The sequence below is a fragment of the Labeo rohita genome, chromosome 6, assembly GCF_022985175.1.
Source record: "Labeo rohita strain BAU-BD-2019 chromosome 6, IGBB_LRoh.1.0, whole genome shotgun sequence".
NCBI lineage: Eukaryota > Metazoa > Chordata > Actinopteri > Cypriniformes > Cyprinidae > Labeo > Labeo rohita.
The window spans coordinates 296,757-318,515 of NC_066874.1; the positions used below are offsets into that span (position 1 = coordinate 296,757).

General features: G+C 39.9%; 3 protein-coding genes across 3 annotated transcripts; all 3 read right to left on the reverse strand.

The window, feature by feature from the left end:
* Nucleotides 1–2,096: 2,096 nt before the first annotated feature.
* Nucleotides 2,097–5,709, reverse strand: atf4a (activating transcription factor 4a). Its single transcript, XM_051112739.1, has 3 exons — nucleotides 5,541–5,709; nucleotides 4,173–4,574; nucleotides 2,097–3,247 (listed from the first exon to the last, which is right to left on the reverse strand). Exons 2-3 carry the CDS (start codon nucleotides 4,462–4,464, stop codon nucleotides 2,400–2,402), a joined length of 1,140 nt encoding a protein of 379 aa, XP_050968696.1. The 5' UTR covers nucleotides 4,465–4,574; nucleotides 5,541–5,709; the 3' UTR covers nucleotides 2,097–2,399.
* A 6,859-nt stretch (nucleotides 5,710–12,568) lies between these two features.
* Nucleotides 12,569–18,351, reverse strand: LOC127166658 (uncharacterized). Its single transcript, XM_051112112.1, has 7 exons — nucleotides 18,192–18,351; nucleotides 17,850–18,015; nucleotides 16,055–16,252; nucleotides 15,476–15,532; nucleotides 15,348–15,390; nucleotides 13,357–13,402; nucleotides 12,569–13,283 (listed from the first exon to the last, which is right to left on the reverse strand). Exons 2-7 carry the CDS (start codon nucleotides 18,009–18,011, stop codon nucleotides 12,569–12,571), a joined length of 1,221 nt encoding a protein of 406 aa, XP_050968069.1. The 5' UTR covers nucleotides 18,012–18,015; nucleotides 18,192–18,351.
* A 122-nt stretch (nucleotides 18,352–18,473) lies between these two features.
* rps19bp1 (ribosomal protein S19 binding protein 1) lies at nucleotides 18,474–21,431 on the reverse strand. Its single transcript, XM_051113218.1, has 4 exons — nucleotides 21,236–21,431; nucleotides 19,798–19,971; nucleotides 19,497–19,594; nucleotides 18,474–19,410 (listed from the first exon to the last, which is right to left on the reverse strand). Exons 1-4 carry the CDS (start codon nucleotides 21,282–21,284, stop codon nucleotides 19,279–19,281), a joined length of 453 nt encoding a protein of 150 aa, XP_050969175.1. The 5' UTR covers nucleotides 21,285–21,431; the 3' UTR covers nucleotides 18,474–19,278.
* Between the last annotated feature and the right edge of the window lie 328 nt (nucleotides 21,432–21,759).

Sequence of the window (21,759 nt, forward strand, 5' to 3'; positions counted from 1 at the left end):
GTAAACGTTACAGCATATTATGCACTGATTATTACGTGGATGACATTTACAGTATAATTTTATTCTGGAGAGTGATGGGAAAGGCAACATCATTTTCATTTGCAATGCCATGGTTTACCCACTAGTTACCTGTATCTACATACATATACATGCATCAGGTCATACCTGCTTACTTATTTGTAAGGTTTTCATTTGAATATTTCGACATGATTAAACACTAGGTTTTTAAATGTGAAATTCAAAAATGTAATAACTTACATCCTTTTTTAAAATGATACTTGTATAAGTACACACAATGAATGCAAGCAAATACTAAATTTAACCCAATTTTAAAACGGTGCTAAAACAGACATTTAACAAAACGTTTTATCTCCTTATATGTACAGCATTTACATATGAATTGATATTGAATCAATATCAAAAATCTCTACGAAGTCTCTCATTTCAGCTTCAAGTTGAGATGTGAAACTCTTCACACAGTGTTATTTTTTGCTTCAGATGAAGCTTGAGCTGATTGAGATGATCAGTGAGTTTAACGGATAATCCTTGAACACACACTCACACATTCTCTCCCTCATACTCACACACACACACACAGTTAATCTCTTAATGAAGCTAATGTTGTATTAACCTGCTGAACCGACCAGTAGGATCAGACTCTGTCCTTCCCTGAATATATGAAAGCATCAGACTCTTCGTTAGAATCCTGATGTTCATAATGAAGATCTCACAGTGGGTGAGGTGGAGTGATTCCTTTGACAAATGTGTGTCGTGTGCGGTTCGTCCTCCACTGCATGTGTTACAGGAACAGACGGCCTGGATTCAGTTGACAAAGCCCCGTGAATCTGCAGTCCAGACTAAACACACACTCATCTGTTCCTCCGAAACTGGAGATATTTTAGATTAAGATATGAAGAGTTTTTTCTTTTTTTTTTTTTGCTTAACTGGAATGCACAATGAAAAAAACATGATTTTTGGAAATTGTTAAAAACTGAGCTGTGTTTTTGCAAATGAACTCTACATACACAGACACGTTTAAAAATAACTTTTTAAACCAGATATTCATTTAAATGATCCTGTGATGTACAAAAATGACAGATGTTCCATATAAAGGAAACTTTACACATTTTATTTTTCTTCTATTCTTGGAAGCTGTTTTTATATTTTACTTTACTTAAACCTCTGATCAAAGACATCTTCTGTTTATAAAAAATATTTTGAGTCACATTTTAGTTAACATGTAAATTCACTAATTGTTTTTTTTTTTTTTCTCTCTTCAAATAGACCCTAGTCTAAGGCTAATGCAGATAAACTTCATATTATCCCCACACTGCTCATTTAAATTTATAAGTGTAAACTGCAATGCCTGATGGATTTAGTCAGGAGAACTTCCACATTTGTGCAGATTGTTTTGTTTATAGGTAAAGTCTGTGCTCTTCTCCATCCAGGCAAATAATGAGAATCTGAGATGGACGTGAGCATCTCTTCATGATTACAGTAAACAGAACAGCTGCCTCCTTATTGCACACACACACAACCTTCAGCTGAGTGTTCTGATATCCACAATCGATCTTTATAGGAAAAAAAAAAAACAAAAAAACAACATTGGAATATAATTTCATATTCTTCAGTAAAGGGGATTCAGAAACAGCTCACAATAATCACGATGACATGAAGTCTGACCAACCCAGTGAAATCAAACAGCAGGTCAGCGTGAACCGGGACATCGTGACCGTGTGAACACACATGGACTCGTTCAAGGACAAAACGAATCATCACTGTGGGCTGAGAGTGATTTTAGCACTGTTATAAAATCCTAGATCATGTCAGAAAACAATCTGAGAACACTGAACCAATAACTTCATATTTACACATAGAGTTAAAACTACTGTATTTCATTACCCATTTAAACTGCCTTTAAAACTGGTGAGATGCAGTTTTATTATTGTTTCTCCACATGGCGTTTACACAGGCTTGAGTCAGTTATGCACTGTAATTGACTCAAGTTGTGTTTAATGACACAGTCGAGATGTTTGAGGAAATATCTCAAATAGTTCTGGACAAAAAAAATAAATAATAAAAAGACAGAAAATTAGTGAGTTTGACAGCATCTTTAATAGAAAACAGCAAAGTGATTTTACAAGCCAACACACTACACCGTGACAGATTTAGCATGTTGAGCCAGTTTAAATAGCACATGTGAAGCCTATTTACAAGCTCTACAGCAACAGATTCAGTGTAACAACTCTGACTGATGATGAGCCCCTTACTGGACGTGAAACAACTCGAGCGAATGTGAGCGAATGAACTGACGAACAAGTTTAGTGCAGACGATCTCCAGCGGATCAGAAACACCGGTGAACTACAGGGGAAGGCGACGGCGAGGGGAGTATCTAACCCTAACCAGAGCTGACGGCATCCTGGGCTTTTGCTTTGCTCCTGCGGTTTTTCGCGGACCGAACTTCCTCCATGAGATCTTTCAGGTACTGGATCTCCCGGCTGATGGACTCGGCTTTCTCCTTGAGCTCGCGGTTCCTCTTCTCCAGATCGGAGCACTCGGAGCTCAGCGTCTCCTGCTCGGCGCGTTTCTTCTGGCGGTACCGCGTCGCTGCCGTTTTGTTCTGCTCCATCTTCTTCAGTTTCTTCTCCACCACTTTGGGAGTGCCGGGCGCGGCCTTCACGCGGCTCGTGACGGCCGTCGCGGCGTCCGGGTCGGGTTTGGAGTACGGTTTTGTTCTGGAGGAGCCCGCGGGCTTCGGCGAGGGTTCGGGATCCGGTCTGTGAGGCGGCGATCCGGAGACGGAGATCCCGCTGTCGCTGTCGGATGAATCGCCGCCGATCGCCTCCTCTTTGGGAGCCAACAGGAGCACGATGTGGGACGGAGTCAGCATGATTTCGGCGGACTGGAGCACGGACACCTCGCTGCCCAGCTCCAGAGTGTAGGTCGGATCTGGAGACTGCGCCGGAGACGGAGGCTCAGACTTGATCTCCACGGGCTCCTGCGGCCCGTCCGCCGCCTCCGGGAGGGGAAGGTCAAGGGGCAGAGGAGGAAGCGGCAGACCCAGCTCCGACGAGCCGAACGGGAGCGAATCCAGGTCCAGATCCATGTCGGTGTCCAGGCAGGCCAGCAGCTCTTCCGGGGAACTGGGAGGCTCTTCTGAATCACACGATCCAATGAGAGAATCCAGGTCAAAGTCATTCAGGTCTAACTTCTCCGTCATCCAATCCATGCCAGAAAACGCATCGCCTGAAGGACGAAAAAAAAGAGGAACTTTTAGTAAAGGTGATTCATGTTAAAATGCATTTTCTTGTATAAAATTCTAGGTATGTGTAAACTATTAATCAGAAGGAAAACACCCTAAATCATGTAAACAGTGCAGCCCAACCAGTGATATTTGTCGATTTTCAGATATAAACTGCAGTGTTCACCTCCAAAGAGAACTAGTAAAATATACACCACAACACCTTCTAGAGCGACTGGTTTTACTTATGTTTGTTATTTTAGTATCTCTGGGATACTACGGTTTTTAACCAATATTTTGAGTTAATTTATTAATTTCCTGTTTTAATTTTAGTTAATATGTTCTAATTTTATTAGTTTTTGTCAATAATTGAATTTTCATTTTAGTTCCAGTTTTAGAAGAACAAAATACAGTTTAATTTTTCTTTTTTCACATTGTTTTAAGTAAAGAAAAAGTTGTGGGTTTAACTTCAATTACTATATTAATTCTGGTTCCGTTCGGCGTTTACCTGCAAAGAACTAGTAAAGCTGAAAAACAAGTATGCAGCTCATTATAGCACATTTGGTTTTAACTAATGGTTCCATTTTAGTTTTTAAATCAGCATTTAGAATGTTTTTTTTAATCTTTCCATTTTATTTTTTTAGGTAACGTTTTTCATTTTTATGTATTAAGTGTTAATATGCCTATATAGTTTTTGTAAATTTTTATTTCAGTTTAGTTATTGTTAGTACATCGAGTTGAGAATGAGAAATGTTGCATCTGCATCTTGATTTTTTTTTTTTTTTTTACATTTTAACTTACTTTAATAACCCCGGTTGCATTCAGTTGAGTCATACCAAAGGCAATCTTGAAACTGACCAAAGCCTTTTTTGCATGAGTGTGAAGCATTTTGTGTTTCTAGGGCAAATATGCAGTGGTTCAGTGCGTCACCTTTGCTCTGCTCGGTCTCCGATTGCGCGGTGAGCAGCGCAGACGCAGGCGGCCAGGAGAGCGACAGCAGCTCTGACTTAAACCCTACAGAAGCAGGACAAGAGGGAGAGAGGGGCGAGAAAGAGGAGGAAGATTCAGCGTAGGAAGAGGAGAGGGGCGACGACGACCCCTCCGATAGAGCGCTCTCCTCATCTTCGTCCAGAAGGGGCCCAAAGGGGTCAGCCATCAGAGATGAGGACCCCAGGAACAGGGCCCCCATATCCTCCAAACACATCTGAGACACCACGGACATGGCAGACGGTCAGAGGGGAAGCGGTGCGGGACAGGGGTTCAGGTGAGCTGGTGAACGGTGCGGTTATGCTGTCTACAGCAGCAGAGCTGTGGGTGGTTGCCACAAGGGACCTGAAAGAAACCAGACGAGATGCGGTTACCGAGACTGAAGAACGAAAGCGGAAATGAGACTCTTGATTTTAAGAAATGACACTCAGTTGAGTCTAAGATGACAACTGAAAACTAGAGCTGGAAATTCTAAGCAGCTGTTATTAAAACAGTACAATATTTCTACTCATTTTAAAAAGGCTTGATATTGATTGTGTAATGCATTCACAGGGTTCAATTACCTCGTACACATTATTAGTTTTATGCAAATCATACGTGTAACAAAAAGGAACCAGTTTTCGATTCCCAACCCTTGCTGGAGTGAAGATTTAACGGTAAAACCTGGCCTTTTAATTCACTTCCTTGAACTGTTCAACCAGTTGTGATTACTAGCACTGTAAACCAGTTTATCCGGTCTCTAAACTGCCTAGAGGCCTTCCAGTTAAACTCGATGGCATCTGGGAGTAACTCGAGCCACCTACACACGCACTCACTTTCCCATCACTAATATTTACCAACCCTAAACTCCTCCTAACAACTATTATTAACCCATCTAGTAGTTCCCCTCCAGGCAAGAGTTTCCCCGCCCTTCCCGATAACATTTCCTAATATGGTCATAAGTACGGGAAGCCCCGCCCCCCGGTTCCTGCGCGAGATGAAGGTGCCCCTGACGCCCTCGCGCCATTTCCAGCGCTCAGCATGCGACCGCGTCACGCGGAAGGAGCGCGCGCGCGCCATTTTGAGGTGCCACGTTGCCGCCTCGCGACAACAGATCGAAAAAGTCCGAAATGTTTACTTTATGGATCAGCGCGTGTCAGTGTGTCAAATCACAGCGGAAGAATCAAAACAAACGGAGATCGTTCCAACACACGAAACACAACAACAATGTGACATTGCTAAACGTCAAGCTAGGCTATTTATAACTAATGCTAACAAATAGTCGAACGAGTCTTCGTCTGAATCGAACGCCAAGCACTGAGAAATACTTACGCCATTTTGCCAAATAGAGCCAGTGCACTTGACCGCTGCACTGCCGGATTTGCCGCTGCGATTGTTGCCGCTGCAAGCCGCTACACTGCCATGATTCCCGCGGGAGAGCTGCGTGCGGAGAGACTGGATCGCATGTGAGAGAAAACGTAGAAACGGCAACGCTTCCGCTTATATACGCGCACATCACAGCCACACGGTGAGCTTCCGCCGCACCCGTCCGCTCGTATCACTCCGCCAATGTCTGCTTGCCGATTGGTCTCTGCGCCTGTCAATATTTAGCAAACAAATAGTACCTAAATATTTACGTTCGTACGGGATGTAGGTCATGCGCGGTGAGCTCAAACAGGAAACTAAGGCGTCGAAACTACATTAGTTAGTTAATAGTAATAGTATGAGGTGTTTAGTTTAGTTGGTCTGAATAAACAACAGATTTCAGATGTTATTGCCAAAGGTAGCTGATGTTAAGTTAAAGTCCTGCTTTTACGATCTGATCATTCACGGAGACAGAACGCACAATGTTTTTAATACACATGAAATGCTCAAAATGTGCTAGTAATTCAATCAAGCAAAAATGAGATCTGAGGAAAAACTTTTATTGTTATTTTTTTGACACATTAGCAACACAAGACCGCCGAGAGTAAAGTCGTAAGAAACTGTAGGAGTCTGATCTCTAGTGGTCATTAATGAAGCCACAATGTCTTGTTTTTCCTGCTTGTGTGATCGGATTATTGATTGTGGAATGAAGAAAGATTGGTCACACTGGAAATGTTCAAAATATTCTTAAGATTCAGTGAAGCAGCAATTCAGTATAGGCAAATCTTTGTCATAGTCATAATCTTTTTCAGCTGGTAGATACACCCACTAGGCCAAATCTGAAATTTCTACAAAAATCGACATGAATAGACCTTGTTCTTACAAATGTTCCGCATAAATATTCTTCAGTTTCTGTGTTCGCACGTGATACCAGTGATCACTGTGTTGTGGCAGGAGCCGGAGATACGACGCTGCCCAAGCAGAACCCGAGAATTATAACTAGAAATATTATAGTGAGCAGGCGTTCTTGTATGATCTTGCTCAAATTGATTGGAATAAAATTACTTTAATTCCAGATGTTGATTGTGCTTGGGAACCTTTATATAATAGTTAAGTATTAATAAGCACGCGCCTTTGAGAAAATCTAGATTTCAATGCCGGGATAATCCGTGGTTCTCAGCTGCTTTGTGTGTGATCTTATCCGAGAGCGGATGCAGCATGGAGCAGGGCCAGACGAACACACGTAAATTCTGATTGGCCTCATTTTAGGCAGCTTCGAAACAAGTTGCGATTAAAAAGGCTAAATCTGATTATTTTCTTGGTAAACCACGGAAAATTTGACAAATTCAAGGAAGCTGTGGAGGAGGAATATTACATTTTTAACTGGTCACAGTTAATTTTGTATAACGATAGATAATTACGGACAAAAAGCAAATGCTTAATAGTTTCAATAGTCACTTAATTGCATCGGGGTCTTTATTTCCAACAAATAATGATATGACCTCTGAACTAGGTTTCCTTGAACCTGAATGTAATTTTTGAACGAGTGAGTTTGTTTTTCAACAGATTACCTCATCTGATTTTTATTCGGCTCAAAAGGAACTAGATGTGAACAAATGGGCAGGTCGTGATCATGTTGCCCCGCTTTTTTTAAAATTAGCCACCAGTTTTACTTCTCCAGTATCTAAATCGTCATAATATTTTGTCTGTTAATCAGTCTGTTTTTTATAAAGGGCACAGTACCAATACAGCTGTCCTAAAAGTGTTAAATTATATTGTGAAGTCTTAAGATAATAAACAACACTGTGCTTGTGTTTTTATTGATCTATCAAAGGCCTTTGACACCATGGATCACAACACATTATTAAATGGTTAGGACTATCAGAAAATGTTATTTTATGGTTTATTAATTATTTAAAGGGTAGAACCCAATGTGTCCAGATGGAAGGTGCCCGGTCAGATTTTTTGGCAGTTGTTAAGGGAGTCCCACAAGGATCTGAGTTGGGGCCATTATTATTTAGTGTGTGTATATATATATATGTATATATGTATATATATATATATATATGCAGATGATGCTGTCGTTTATAGCTCAGCTCCCTCTAAGCAACAATCTGTGGATTCCTTACAGTCGGTTTTTGATATTATTCAAAATAGTTTCTGTGCTTTGAAGTTGATTTTAAATGTTGAAAAAACTTTAGAGCTTCTTTGGAGAAACTTCTCAGTCCCGTCAGGACTGAACTGGTAAAACCTCTTTCAGATATGCCGCCACCTCAGATTGGAATCTTCTCCAAAAGGAAATGAAGATACAAAACTTGGTGTCAAATAATCATTTAAGTCTTTATTATGTAATCTAGAGAGCAATTTAATGGCATGTGATTGTTTTTAATGTGTTACTTGTTGTTGTTTTATGTACGATTGGCTGCCTATCTTGCCCAGGACACCTTTGGAAAGATATAACCGAAACTGTTCTCTAGTGAGCGAGCAACAATCCTTTCGTTCACCGTCATACAGTATTTTAACGCCGTTATATGCCCTCGGAGAGCAGTTTCTCTCTCATGTCCATGAGCTCTGTAAGGCCGGCCTTGATCTGTCCTGCCACCTCGTGGATCTGCTGGGCGAATCTGGTCTTTGATTCCTTCTTGAGTTTCTGTGAATCTTGTTCGGTGAAGTAAAGGTCCATGCCGAGAGCAAAGCCCTGAATCACGCCGGAGGATCTGCTCATCACGCCGAGCGCCGTCGTCGTTCCGCCCGCTATCCCGACTAGCCGCACGATCTTTGCGGATTTCACGTTCACGCGTTCCAGCGTCAGCAGGTCATATGCTCTGAGTTTCCCCATCTCTGTGTTAATATCATTTAAGTAAACTTTGATGTCCTCCATCTCACTCTGGTACTCCTTTAAGATGGTTTCCACTTTCTTCCTGACTTGATTCCTCTTGACTTTGTTGGTGATGGCGGCCGAGGCCCCCGTGACCCCGCCGGCGGCCGCGACGCCGACCCCGACCGCCGTGATGGCCAGAGACGCTCCCATAGTCACGGGGGACAGGAGGATTCCCGCCACGGCCGCCGCTCCGCCCACCGCTCCAGTAGCTCCTCCGGTGATGCCGGCGATCTTCACGCCCTTGTTTGTTTTATCCACGGCGTCAGCCACTTCCCGCAGCTCAGCGATCTGTCTTTCTAGAACGCTCGCACAACTTGGCAGATGAGAGACAAAGACCTCGAGTGCGTTTGTGAAGCTTTCACCTGTGCGCATGAAGGACCTGCGGACACACAAGAGCATTGCAGCAGAAATGAAGAACGATCTCGTCCATCAGATGGCGAAAGCATCAGTCATTAGCACATTTTGTATATATTTTTGTACATAGTACATTATGCAGCTTTACTTCACCTGAAGTCTGAAGTCTGATACCACTGTTGATTCTCCTGACATAAACAAAAACAATTTTTCAGTTTCAGGGTCTTACTAACAGAAAATGTGGACATTGAAAAAATTAATGGCCACTTTTAACATTGCAGGAAAAAAGCCTTGTGGCTCTACTTAATAACAGACAGGCATTAATATAATTTCAGTAAAAGTATTAAAATGTACGAAGCGTTCTGTGTGTTATGTGTCTTACTCAAAGTGTTTCTCTTCTGAAAGCTTTTCTTTTCCTGCTGGAAAGAGAGCAAAGCTTCAGTCTTTATTATTCAGTCACTTCAATCACCACAAATACCAAATATCAAATCAAGTGTCATGTATTATATAGAAAAATGATGTGCTTCACATGTTTGAGGTCCTAGATCAATTGCACCTTTGCTATACAACTTTGTGTTGTGTCTGTGGTTAGTTAGTGGATGTTGTTAGTTACTGTGATTCTCTACATCTGTGAGCAGAACTAACTTGACTTCATACAGCCACTAAAGCACACTGAGATGAAGAAAAACAACATTATTGAATAAAAAAGACTTGATCTGATGATCTTTGACTGAAGTGAACAAATATATGTATACTTTTATATCTTTTCTAAAGGTTTCTTTTTAGAATCACACGTTTCAGGAATGTAAAGGACACACGGACAGAGTTCACACCTGCAGCTCGTTGTTCTGAAGTTGTTTAACCAAATGATTCAGCAGAGCTGCTATAACGATGAAGTTCTTCTGCATTTTGAGAAGGAAACACACAATGAAAAGTCATGATTTAACAATTCAGAATATCAGTGTTCATTTATGAGTATATATTATGGTTGTATGCTATAGATCATATTTGTATGAGGGATCTGTATTTGCTCCTGTTGCTGTACCTCAGAACAGCTTGAAATGATCTCCTGAGGGTTTTTGGCTTTAGTTCTCAGTCGTGGAAGCGGAGGATCCGCAGGTTTCTCGTGCGCATTCTCTGCCTTCAATGACACACAAATGAAAATCCTTTCATTAATGATGCACGAGAAACTCAACTATTGATGTCGGCTGTAGACGAACTGATGTTTTCTTTCACGTCTGAGGCGCTTTACCTCGGTCACCGGCTGATCTCCACTGGAGCAGTCCAGGCCGGTCTGATACGGTCCAGGATCAACTTTCTCATTCATCCCCACCATCTGAAATGGGAACCATCAACATCTTCACGTCTGAGACAGTGTTTCAGTGCAAAGTGAGACCGGTTTAACAGTCGGACCGGTTCCACTGCTCGTTCACTCATCGTTCTGGCAGCAGAAAGTCTTTCACTTACACAACTATTCACTGCCTAAAACCTTGAACATTCTTAAATATGGTGATAATCAGTGAAGATTACTGATGTTCTCACCTTGCGGGCCCCTGGAGCCTTTCGAGGAGCAGGTTTAGGAGGCGATCGCTGAAGAACAGATTAGAAATCATTCAGAACGGCAAGCGTCTCGAAACCGCCGGAAGAACCTGAACTTCAGGGTTTCGGTCAAAGATTGAGCAAACTACAGCTTGTATTTGTACTTTAGTGTGTTCATGTTTGGATGACTTCTCTTTTTAATTTTGAATAACTAGTATTTCAGTGAAAATATGACGCATTTGTAAATGATCAGAATGGCACTGATCATATAGAAATGTGAATAGTGTAATAAACACATGACATTGTAATATCGTCATCACTGATGTGTCAGATCAGTCAGCGCACAACGCCAGAGGAAACACACTATAAAACTACATCATATGAAATACATCTGCAGGTTGAGAAAAAAAAAGTGAAATCGCTTTCATTGTCCATCTTCTGTGGAAGTTTAATGCTCACGCTTGCAGTGTTTTCTGTCTGCCGTGTGTGACCAGATTTAACGCCGTCTTGACACCCACTCATCAGGCATGAGGAATGAAACACTTTCACTTACAACACAAACGAGCATTTACAAATGTCAGGTGTCAGTTTTTTCTGTGTTTGACTTCAGAGTTTAAATGCTTTATAAAGGAGTGTCTTCACTTAAACTTAAAGATCTAGTGAGGACTGAGGTGATTTAATGGCGTGAGAATTAACCATTGTATTTGAGTTCACACGTGTAGCTTTGAGAGCATATTTATTTGTGAACTAATACAAGATGGTAAAATATCCTTATAATAAACACATCTGATATTCACACTCTTCTTCTGGCATTGATACTTCCATGAAGAAATGTTAACATCCACAGAATCTTTGTATTCCACAAAAGGTTCTTCAGATTTATAAAATATTCACACTAAGAAAAGAAAAGGTTTGTTTTAAAAACTGTTCACTGAAATGTTCTTTGGGGAACCAAACAACGTTCTTCTGTGGCATCACTGCAACAAAACAAAACAAAACAACACTTTTTTTCTTGATCTTTAAGAGCATTTCTCTTCCAGATTACAGACATTACTGCATTACTGACATCATCTTGTTTGACGGGGCGAATCTAAAATAGGCATGTGACAGTATCAGATTTTGAAGTTTTTAATCACAGTATACAGTATTATCACAATATTGAAAAAGTTGCAAAAAGTGTTATAATATAACAGGTTTAAAAACTTTTTTCTTTTAACAAAAGGAGCTGAACACTTAAATACAATAAAGCAATACACAAAAAATGTATGACGTAAACAAATGTTTCAAACAGATTAAAGTGCAAAACAATTATTTTTTTGGTTAATGCTTTAACAAAACTATGAGCAATATTTGTTGATTTTTTGGTTCAAAAATACAATTGTTAGTTCATGTTTGCTCAAGTTCATTAAATAATGCAGTTACAACTTTTGATTTTAATAATGACTTATTAAATACTGAAATTAACTAAGATCAGTAAGTGCTTTAGAAGAATTGTTATTGGCAGCTTATGTTAACTAATGGAGCCTTAAAGTAAAGTGTAACCAAACAATAATCAACATTTTCAAACAGTATCAACAGTATTAAAGTGTAAAAAAAAGAAAAGAAAAGAAAATATATAGCCTATTAAGGTGCTGTAATAAATCCAGTTCAGAAACAGGAAGTAGCGCAGCTGCTTTGTTGACATAATCGCTGCATTTCTGCTGTTCCATCAGCGCCATCTGCTGTCAGAGAGTGAATATACATGCACTTCTCATCGCTGTTGGGCTTGTTTACATCAGTAAAATGCATTCATTTTTATGCAATTTGTAATAAATAATTATTTATGGTGTTTTGTCAACGATAACAATATCGTGCATGCTCATTATTGTGTTATATCATGTTACCGAATACTGACACGTCTAATCCAAAATGTGTCCAAAAAAAGCTCCCTATAATGAGAATGCCTCATGTTTCACTTTTTTGTGAAATAAAGGTTTTAAAAGAATGTTTTCACAGTGATGCCACAGCAGAACCACTTCGGTTCCCTAAAAAACCTGTCAGTGAACAATTCTTGAAGGATCCATTTTGGAGAAACTTTTGTGGAAGTGAAAGGTTTCATGGATGTTAAAGGTTCCTCCATCAGTGAGTTTAATGTGAGGCCATAACCTCTTGAATTCAGAGCCGTGGACTTTGTGTTTCAGATGGAAAGTGTAATTTTGTGGGCTCCTTGGCACAGACGGTCTCAGCGGAACATGTTTTTGATGCGTATGAGCTGGTCAATGTTCTCTTTGAGTTTCAGAGCCACCTCTCGAATCTTAGCGGCAAACAAGCTCTCCGAGCCTTTCTTCAGCCTCTGCGCGTCGTCTTTAGTGAAGTACGAATCCAGATCGGCGGCGAAAGCCTGGACCGCACGGGTGTTTTCGCTCAGAGCGTCGATGACGTCAGAGTTTCCGAGCCGCTCCGCCAGCTTCAGGACGTCTGCGGCGTCAGAGTCGACCGCGAGCGTCGTGAGCTCCAGTGTCTTCAGGTGCTTCAACCCGCTGATGATGAACTTCAGACACTCCTCCACGTCCTCCATCTGGCTCTGATAGAGCCGGAGGATTTTCTCTACCTTCCTCCTGTCCTGAGTTTTTTTGACTTTCTTGCCGATGGCGGCCGACGCTCCGGTGACGCCTCCGGCCGCCGCCACGCCGACGCCGATCCCCGCCACGGCCAGCGAGGCTCCGAGGGTCACGGGCGCCAGAGCGATGCCAGCGACTATGGCCGCCGTCCCGATGGCCCCCGTGGTGCCGCCCGTGATGCCTGCGATGCGCGTTTTTTTCAACGCCTTGTCCAGTTCGTCGGCGATGCAGTTGAGCTGGGTGATGAAGTTCATCATGCTGGTGCCGCGGTGAAACAGAACCTGCTGGTAGAGCTGAACTCCTGATCGGATCCGATGAACCGTCTGAGCAAACAGTCTAGAAGAGAAAGCGGACGGACGCTGAAGCGGGCCGCGTTTGACAGCAGAACAGAATAAAGTGTGTTGGTTACCTGCTCTGATCCTCCTGCTGCTCATGATCAAACAGATCATCCCAACCTACAGGACAAACACATACACGTCATCCAGAGTAACAGTAATGCATTACTTCACTAGTTACCTGAAAAAAAGTCATCTGATTACATAACTCGCCTTATAATGCATTACCCACAACACTGCTGATAATAATCAGAAATGTTTCTTGAGCAGCAAATCAGCGCCACAAAACTAGTCATAAGTTTGAAACTGAGATTTACATCATCTGAAAGCTGAATAAATAAGCTTAAGTTAAGCTTAAGTTAGGTTAGGATATTTGGCCGAGATACAACATTTGAAAATCTGGAATCTGAGGGTGCAAAAAAATTTAAATATTGAGAAAATCACTCTTTGTCCAGCTGAAGTTCTTAGCAATGCATATGAAGGATCTGACGATCCTCAAATGCAATCTGTGTGTGTTTTGCCTCAGAGCAACCATACATTTGTGTTGTGTTTTGCTTTCTTTTTATATATTCTTCATTTAGAATCATTAATCATTTCATCATTTTATTATCCCATTTAATCATATAATCATTTATAATAATCATTATAATCATTTATATATTCATTTTATTGATTCATTAATTGATTAGTAATTCATATTATATTATCGTTGTTTTTTATATATTTTTTCCATTGTTGTTTAGTCTTATGACTGTGTAGCTTCAAGGGCTGTTTGGCTTCATGAATAAGAGATACAAGGGAATGTTTATAGAAACTCAAGGTTTATGGGATGTTGTTGTGAATCAGTTTGGTATAACAGTACTTGTTGAATTTGTGTTCTCCAGACGAAGTCAGAGCATTGAGACATACGCAACTAAGACTATTCAATAAACTCTGCTCCTTTTTATCATCATCACTTCGTCTCCTGCTTCTGCTCTTTTCTGGCTTCCATCGGTCAACTTCCTAACTGACAGAAACCTGCTGTTAGTGGGCTTGGGGTAACTACAGCTTGCTGACTAGTTGTTCTGTTACCGGAAAGACTGAAATTTTCTGAGGGGATCTGGTGTCCGGGGCTGGATCCTAATTGTCTGGCGTGGGGACCTTGATCTAACACATATTACTAATCAAAAATTAAGTTTTGATATATTTACAGTACGAAATTCACTAAATATCTTCACAGAACATGATCTTTACTTAATATCCTAATGATTTTTGGCATAAAAGAAAAATGTTGACCCATTCAATGTATTTTTTGGCTATTGCTGCTATGGAAGAATAATTCATTTTACTCATCTATGTGCTTATGGAATATTTTGTAAGGGTCTGCTTTATTTAAACCTGTTATGAGGATGACATGAGAGAAGGGTATCGGGGCCCGAAATATAAAGATTTGAATCTTGAGACTATGACGTAGCAAAATGTATTTATCTGACTCTTACTGTGTGTGGAAAGTTACCGTTTAGGAGATGTAACCTTGAAGGCAGGGGAAGAGATATAAGTTGGAGTGACCGTCCCTTCTTGGTCGCGCTCTGCAGCAACCTGTGTTTCTGTATGACTGTCTGACCTTCTTTGCAAAGAATAAACTTCAGTCTCTTACTTTGGCGAGAGTCGGTTTTATTTTGCCACAACAGCTACACATACCCCTGTGCTACTTAAGACTGGTTTTGTGGTCCAGGGTCACACATTAGAAAGAGTAATTAAAAATGAAATTAAATTCAAAATGTAATAAAATACACGGACACACACACACACATTTATCAGTACATACAAACTGTGTAAAAACAGATTTACAAAAGGAAATGAGGGTGAAATATTACAGTTCCTATGAAAAATACACCTTTTTTTTTTTTTTTTTTTTTTTTTTTTTTTTTTACAAAATGTAAGCTGTTTGTGTTAATGGCCAAAATAATTGTAAAAAAAAAAAAATATATATATATATATATATTCTGAAGGATGCACAAAAGTTAAACAGACCCAAAAAGAGAAGAGAAACCCATGAAGAACCTCAAGATGTTTGAGTTCCTACCTGCCCACAGACCGCTGTTGTCACGCAATCCACCGTCCGACTCCTGACGAGACAAAATCACAAAATCATCATCAGACCTGCTGTCAGCATCGCTCATGTGGATGTGAGAGAGAAGGGAGACACTTTACCATCAAACCGGAGGATGAGAAACGCTTCCCCTTCGCTGCACAATCATCTGCTTCATCCTAAAGATTCACAAATACATTATTAGTTGTTCAGTGAATAAAGCAGCTTCTGAAAGTATTTGCACACTTTAGTCAAACTTCAACGTCTGCATGTCATCAGAGACAAAATATCAAAGCTAATGACATTATCTGTAAAGAAACACACTCTAAAACAATTTTAAGAGAAACGTCTTAATGACAGAAGCCTGAATCAACACATCTAATGCTGGAAATGCCTCAGAGAGAAGCTTTCGCTTCAATAATGAATATTAAGTGTTTAAAAGACACTTTATATTCAGTCATATTATCGATTGGACTGCACTGAGTCTATCAGATGAGAACTAGAAATGATCTGAATAGTTTTCTGCAGAGCTGCTTGTACTGTAGCTGATATTGTCTCATATTTCATCATTTTGCATCACTGATTTTGTTTATTACTGTGAAGCTGCTGTATTGAATAAAGAGCTACAGAAAAAATAAACTTGACATTCAGATGTTCTGAAGCTTGTTTAATGTGTGTAAATGTGTTTTGTCCTGGGAGACCTGATGGTCGTCCAGCAGCACCTCATACAGGTGCCGGTTCGGCTCGCTCCTGACGGGCTCTGATGAAGCGGGACGCGGAGGAATCGCTGGTGTCTGGATCTCTCTGTAATTGTCATACGCTGGAGAAACGTCACATGAACGTGTGGACAGACTGTGTTTGCCAGGTTTTTTGGGAACTGGTGGTGGCGGTGGCTTCGCCTGAGACAAAATTATAATAATAATCACCATTCAAAAGCAATAAAGAAAACACTTCAGTGTGATTAATGAACAATTCATAACATCCCCTGTGTTTTTACATCTCTTTCTTGACTCATGTTTTACACAAAATCAGATTTAAAATGCAAAATAATAACTGGATGCCAGAGGTAGAGAACACGATGAGCTCATGTTACTGACACGTTCATCACTGCATTCACTCCATATCATATCCAATTTTACACAGCAGTGGACAGAAAACAGTAAATAGTGTGACGTACACTACTGTTCAAAGGTTTGGGGTCAGTAAGATTTACATTCATCAAGATGCATTAAACTGATCAGAAGTGCCAGTAAAGACATTTATAATGTTATAAAAGATTTTTATTTCAAATAAATGCTGTTCATCTGTGAATCCTGACAAATAAAATGTATGATGGTTTCCACACAACTTCAACATTGTTAATAATCATTAACAATGATTGTTAATAATCAGCATATTAGAATGACTTTTAAAATATCATATCACACTGAAGACTGCAGTAATGATGCCGAAAATTCAGCTTTGATCTCAGGAATCAGTTACAGTTTAACAGATATTCACATTAGGGCTGTCAAAAGATTAATCGCATACAAAAAAAGTTTGAGTTTGCCTAATATTTGTGTGTACTGCGTGTAATTATTATGTTTTTAAGAGAAATATGTTATGTACAAAATATTTTTATTTATATATATACACTACCGTTCAGAAGTTTGGGGTCAGTACATTTTTATTGTTTCTTTTTTTTTTTTTATTCACCAAGGAAGTATTAAGTTAATAATTAAAAGTTTATTAAAAGTTCATAATAAATAATTTACATTGTCATAAAATATTTATATTTTGAATAAACACTGTACTTTTTAAACTTGTTATTCATGAAAGAATCCTGAAAAAAATAAAAATCACAGGTTCCAAAAAATATTTGGCAGCACAACTGTTGATATTATCCAACATTGATCATTGATCATAATAATAAATCCGCATATTAGAATGATTTCTGAAGGATCATGTGACACTTAAGACTGGAGTAACAGCTGATAAAAATTCAGCTTTTCATCACAGGAATAAATTCTATTTTAAAGTATGTTAAAATAAAAAACATTATTTTATATTGTAAAAACATTTTGCAATATTACTGCTTTTTTTCTATATTTTTAATCAAATAAATGCAGCCTTGATGAGCATAAGAAACTTCTTTAAAGTTACTTACAAGTCTTACTGACCCCAAACTTTTGAACGGTAGTGTATATAATATAAATTATAGAAAAATTATAATAAATACATATACTTGTAAATATGTCTTAAATATAAACATGAATGTGTCTGTATTTATCTATGCATAATAATTACACACATTACACACACATATATTAGGCAAACGCAAACTTTTTTGTATGCGATTAATTGCGATTAATCATTTGACAGCCCTAATTCACACAGAAAACAGATATTTTGAACTGTAATAATATTTCACAGTTGTACTGTATTTTTGATTAAATGAACACAGCCCTGGTGAGCAGAAGAGACTGCTTTCAGAAACGCTACGACATCAATACCAACCCCACGTGTGTGAGCGCTGGTGTAGTGGTGATGTGTTGTGCTGTGGTGATCAGACGGTGGTGAGGCGCTGGAGTGAGTCTGTGTTCTGTCGGGCAGCACTTGCACATACAGAGGGACGCAGTGACGGTCAGGCCGAGCCGCCGCTCCATCAGAACGGAGCATGATCCTCCCGTGAGACAAATACAAACCGTTACTCAATAGAAAACAATTACGTTAACAACAGCATCATCACACGCTCACCTGGTCTTTACATTTAAACACAAGAATGTTAAACATGCAGCTCTACATGGTGACGGGTTCATCTCTGAGTGTCAGTGTGACACATGAAGAACAACAACTTACGGTCAGATTGCGACACTTCGTTACTTCTCGAACATGAAGTTCTAAATCAAAAGTGTCTTCACTCAGTCCAAACGTCTCCCCTCCAGAAGGCGATTTGTGTGTTTTAGACCTCTTTTGAGATACAGACTCGTCCATCCAGACGCTCCACATTCTTCTGCCACATGAGCCGAACGCTGATCGACAGCACACACACACGCGCTGGTGAGATTCAGGGTTTCTGATGAGGTTTAGTCAACCACACACAATGTTTTGCTGTAAACGTATTTATTTTGAAAGTGATTGTGTGATGTAAACACACAGAGCAGAAACACAAGACTTTGAGAAAGAAACAGTCACATGACCAACCGTCATGGAAAACATCAGCCCGTCATTCACTGAACGATCGGCTGCAGCTCCAGTGCTGTCGTATTCCAGCTTAATACGAGCGTGACGCTTCATCAGAGCATCTCCAGACTTCGAGCACCTTCAGCAGAACAACTTGTTGCATGCAGACAGTTTTTAAAGAATCTTTCCTATTACGCCTAAAAATAACAACTTAACTTAAAGGGACAGATCACCCGAAAATGAACACACTGTCACTCTATCAGTTCCAAACCTGTGTGAGTTTCTTTCTTCCTTTAAACACTTAAGAGGATATTTTGATTAATGTGTAGGCTGACAGCTGCCATTAAAAGAATACTACAGAAGTCAATGGCTGCCATCAACATTTTTGCCATCAAAATATCTTGTTTTTGTGTTCAACAACGGAAAGAATCTCATACAGGTTTGGAAGAACTTGACAGTGAACGAAAGATGACAATTTCCACTTTTGGGTGAACTGCCACTTTAATTCAGTGCGTCTTGGGTGACGATAACAAAACCCTGATCGCTTTTGTTTTAATTGATGGGTTCAGTTTCTGTGCTGTTCAGTTTTACAGCAGCAGCGTTACATGCGTCTCTGCTTTGATTTCCATGATTTTCCTAATGCACAATCAAAAGTTCAAACGTCAGTTCTTCAGTCTAACGGTGTCTGCAGTCAGAGATCATTCCAGAAGGAGCCCAGATAGATGTATTATTGTCCCACGGCACACATCGGCTCTCACGGACGTCAGAGTTTTGAGAAATATTCCTTCTGGAACTCCTTGAAGTCCTTCTCACTGAAGACGGATTTCTCCTCCGGTTTGGAGACGGGCAGATCGGGCTGATCGCAGGCGCGGCGACCCGAATGCTGCTGGACGATCTAAAGGAAACACACGACATATGAGACACGACCACCGACTGAGCGTGAATCTGTACGAATCTGATGAGATTTGAGGAGGTTCAGACCTTTATCGAGTCTTTGCTCTGTGTTTTACAACCAGCGCCCAGGAAATACTCCAGATTTGACTTCAGCTGACTCTTCTTCTGCTTCTTTCTGTATTCGTCTGAGGACAACAGAGACAATCATCAGGTGGGAATGAGAATCTGAAGCGCACAGAAGCAGAGCAGGTCGTAACATCACAGCAGTAATGTTCAAACTGTGATCAGTACACGAGTGAATGAGGAGCTTGGAGCAGGTTTGAGGAGATTCGAGAAGGGTTGATGAGTTCTGCTCAGTTTTGAGGAGGTTTGAGGAGGTCAGACTCACCCAGAGCAGACCGGACGTGTTTGTCTTTGACCGTGTTTGTGTTCCGCGCCGATCCTCCGGGTCTCTGCAGCTGTCGGATCCGCCTCTGAACGCCCTGTTTATCGGTGCTGATCTGCTCCATCAAGGCGGATTTACGAGAGCTGCTGCTCTTCTTCTGCTTACGCTTCACTCCATCTACGGGGAGACGTATATAACAGCACTTACATACATACACACACTTATATATATGTATATATACATACAGTACTGTGCTGAAGTCTTAGGCCACTAGTATTTTCACCAGCTAAAAAATGGTTTAAAATAAGTTATTTCTATCTTTTGCTGTAGTGTGTCAGTAGGAAACATCAGTTTACATTTCCAAACATTCTGTTTGCCATTAATTGTAATAATCTAGTGAGATTTTTGTTTGCACAAGGAGTCTGACAACAGCCAGTGCTCCACACAGAGATCTGATCTCACCATCATCCAGTCTGTCTCTGGAATGACATGAAGACACAGAACAAACTGAAACAGAGTAAATCCAGAAGAACTGTGGCAACGTCTCCAAGATGCTTCAAGAGACCTACCTGCAAAGCTACCCGAAAAATTTTGCGCAAGTGCACCCAGGGCAAAAGCTGCTGTAAAAGCAAAGAATGGTCGCACCAAATGCTCTTTGATAAAGAAAATCTATTTATGACATTGTTTTTGACAGCATCCTCATTTTATGTGCCTAACTGTCTAAAAATGTCAACAGTACTGTAGTTTTGTAGGTGTAGGTCTCTTAAAGCATCTTGGAGATGTTGCCACAGTTCTTCTGGATTTAGTCTGTCTCTGTTTTTTCTGTTTCTTAAGACAGACTGGATTGAATGACGGAGAGATCAGATCTATGTTTGCACAAGGAGTCTGACAACAGCCTGTGCTCCACACAAAAATCTCACTGGATTATTACAATTAATGGCAAAATGAATATTTGGAAATGTAAGTATGATTTCTATTTCAATATGTGTTAAACTGTAATTTATTTCTGTGATGCGCAGCTGAATTTTCAGCATCATTACTCCAGTCTACAGTGTCACATGATCCTTCAGAAATCATTCTAATATGCTGATTTAATAATAATAAATAATTTAATAATAATAATAATAATAATATAAATAATACTCAGAAATGTTTGTTGAGCAACAAATCAGCGTGTTAGAATGATTTGTGAAGGATCAGGTGGAGTAATGATGCTGAAAATGACATTTTAACAGATATTCACATAGAAAACAGCTGTTTTAAAGTGTAGTAAAAATGTTTACAAATTTTACCATTCTTGCTGTATTTTGGATTTTAAAAACGCAGGCTTGGTGAGAAGAAGAGACTTTAACATTAAAAAGTTACTGCTGAAAAACGTTTGATTGATAGTGTTTATACCCATATCTAAACAAATAAAGACTCTACGGCAAAAACGAATTACCTTTGTCGCTGAATAATTCAAGTCCTCGTCGGATCACAGAGGCTGACATGATCAAACTGATGAATGAAGCGAAAATAAACGTAGACAAATACAGAGTTCAGTGTTTTCGTGCCATGTGAATTCAGCGCGTGCGTCACAACAAACACTCGAGCAGAAACACGAGCCGCCGCAGCAGAGTTCCGCCGAAATGACACTACAAACTTTCTGTACATGTTTCATTGATTTAGTAGACTATTTACAACGGTCTGTTGAGTGTGGACCAATATCTCATTTCATTCTTTCTACTACTATCTCATTGTCATTGTTAATGAAAGCTTTCCCTGCTGAAAAAAGGCCCAGCTAAAACCAGCCTAAACTGGTTGGCTGGTTTTAGCTGGTCAGCAGGCTGGCCCATATAGCAAAATATATATATATATATATTTTCAAATATATTTTCAAACGTATTTCAAAATATACAAAAAATGGCCAAAAAATATATGTGTTAAATATATTTTAAAATATATTTACATACATGTATTTTCTAC

What these genes read in the sequence shown, in the direction of transcription:
- rps19bp1 (XM_051113218.1), bottom strand. Translation starts at nt 21,284, where the DNA reads ATGTCAGCCTCTGTGATCCGACGAGGACTTGAATTATTCAGCGACAAA. An exon ending in ACACGTCCGGTCTGCTCTGG is followed by an intron (nt 19,595 to 19,797) that starts GTGAGTCTGACC and finishes TGTTGTCCTCAG; the next exon opens with ACGAATACAGAAAGAAGCAG. An exon ending in AGAGCAAAGACTCGATAAAG is followed by an intron (nt 19,411 to 19,496) that starts GTCTGAACCTCC and finishes TGTTTCCTTTAG; the next exon opens with ATCGTCCAGCAGCATTCGGG.
- LOC127166658 (XM_051112112.1), bottom strand. Translation starts at nt 18,011, where the DNA reads ATGCTCCGTTCTGATGGAGCGGCGGCTCGGCCTGACCGTCACTGCGTC. An exon ending in CCAGCGCTCACACACGTGGG is followed by an intron (nt 16,253 to 17,849) that starts GTTGGTATTGAT and finishes ATTTTGTCTCAG; the next exon opens with GCGAAGCCACCGCCACCACC. An exon ending in CAACAGCGGTCTGTGGGCAG is followed by an intron (nt 13,403 to 15,347) that starts GTAGGAACTCAA and finishes TTTGTCCTGTAG; the next exon opens with GTTGGGATGATCTGTTTGAT.
- atf4a (XM_051112739.1), bottom strand. Translation starts at nt 4,464, where the DNA reads ATGTCCGTGGTGTCTCAGATGTGTTTGGAGGATATGGGGGCCCTGTTC. An exon ending in GGAGACCGAGCAGAGCAAAG is followed by an intron (nt 3,248 to 4,172) that starts GTGACGCACTGA and finishes TTCGTCCTTCAG; the next exon opens with GCGATGCGTTTTCTGGCATG.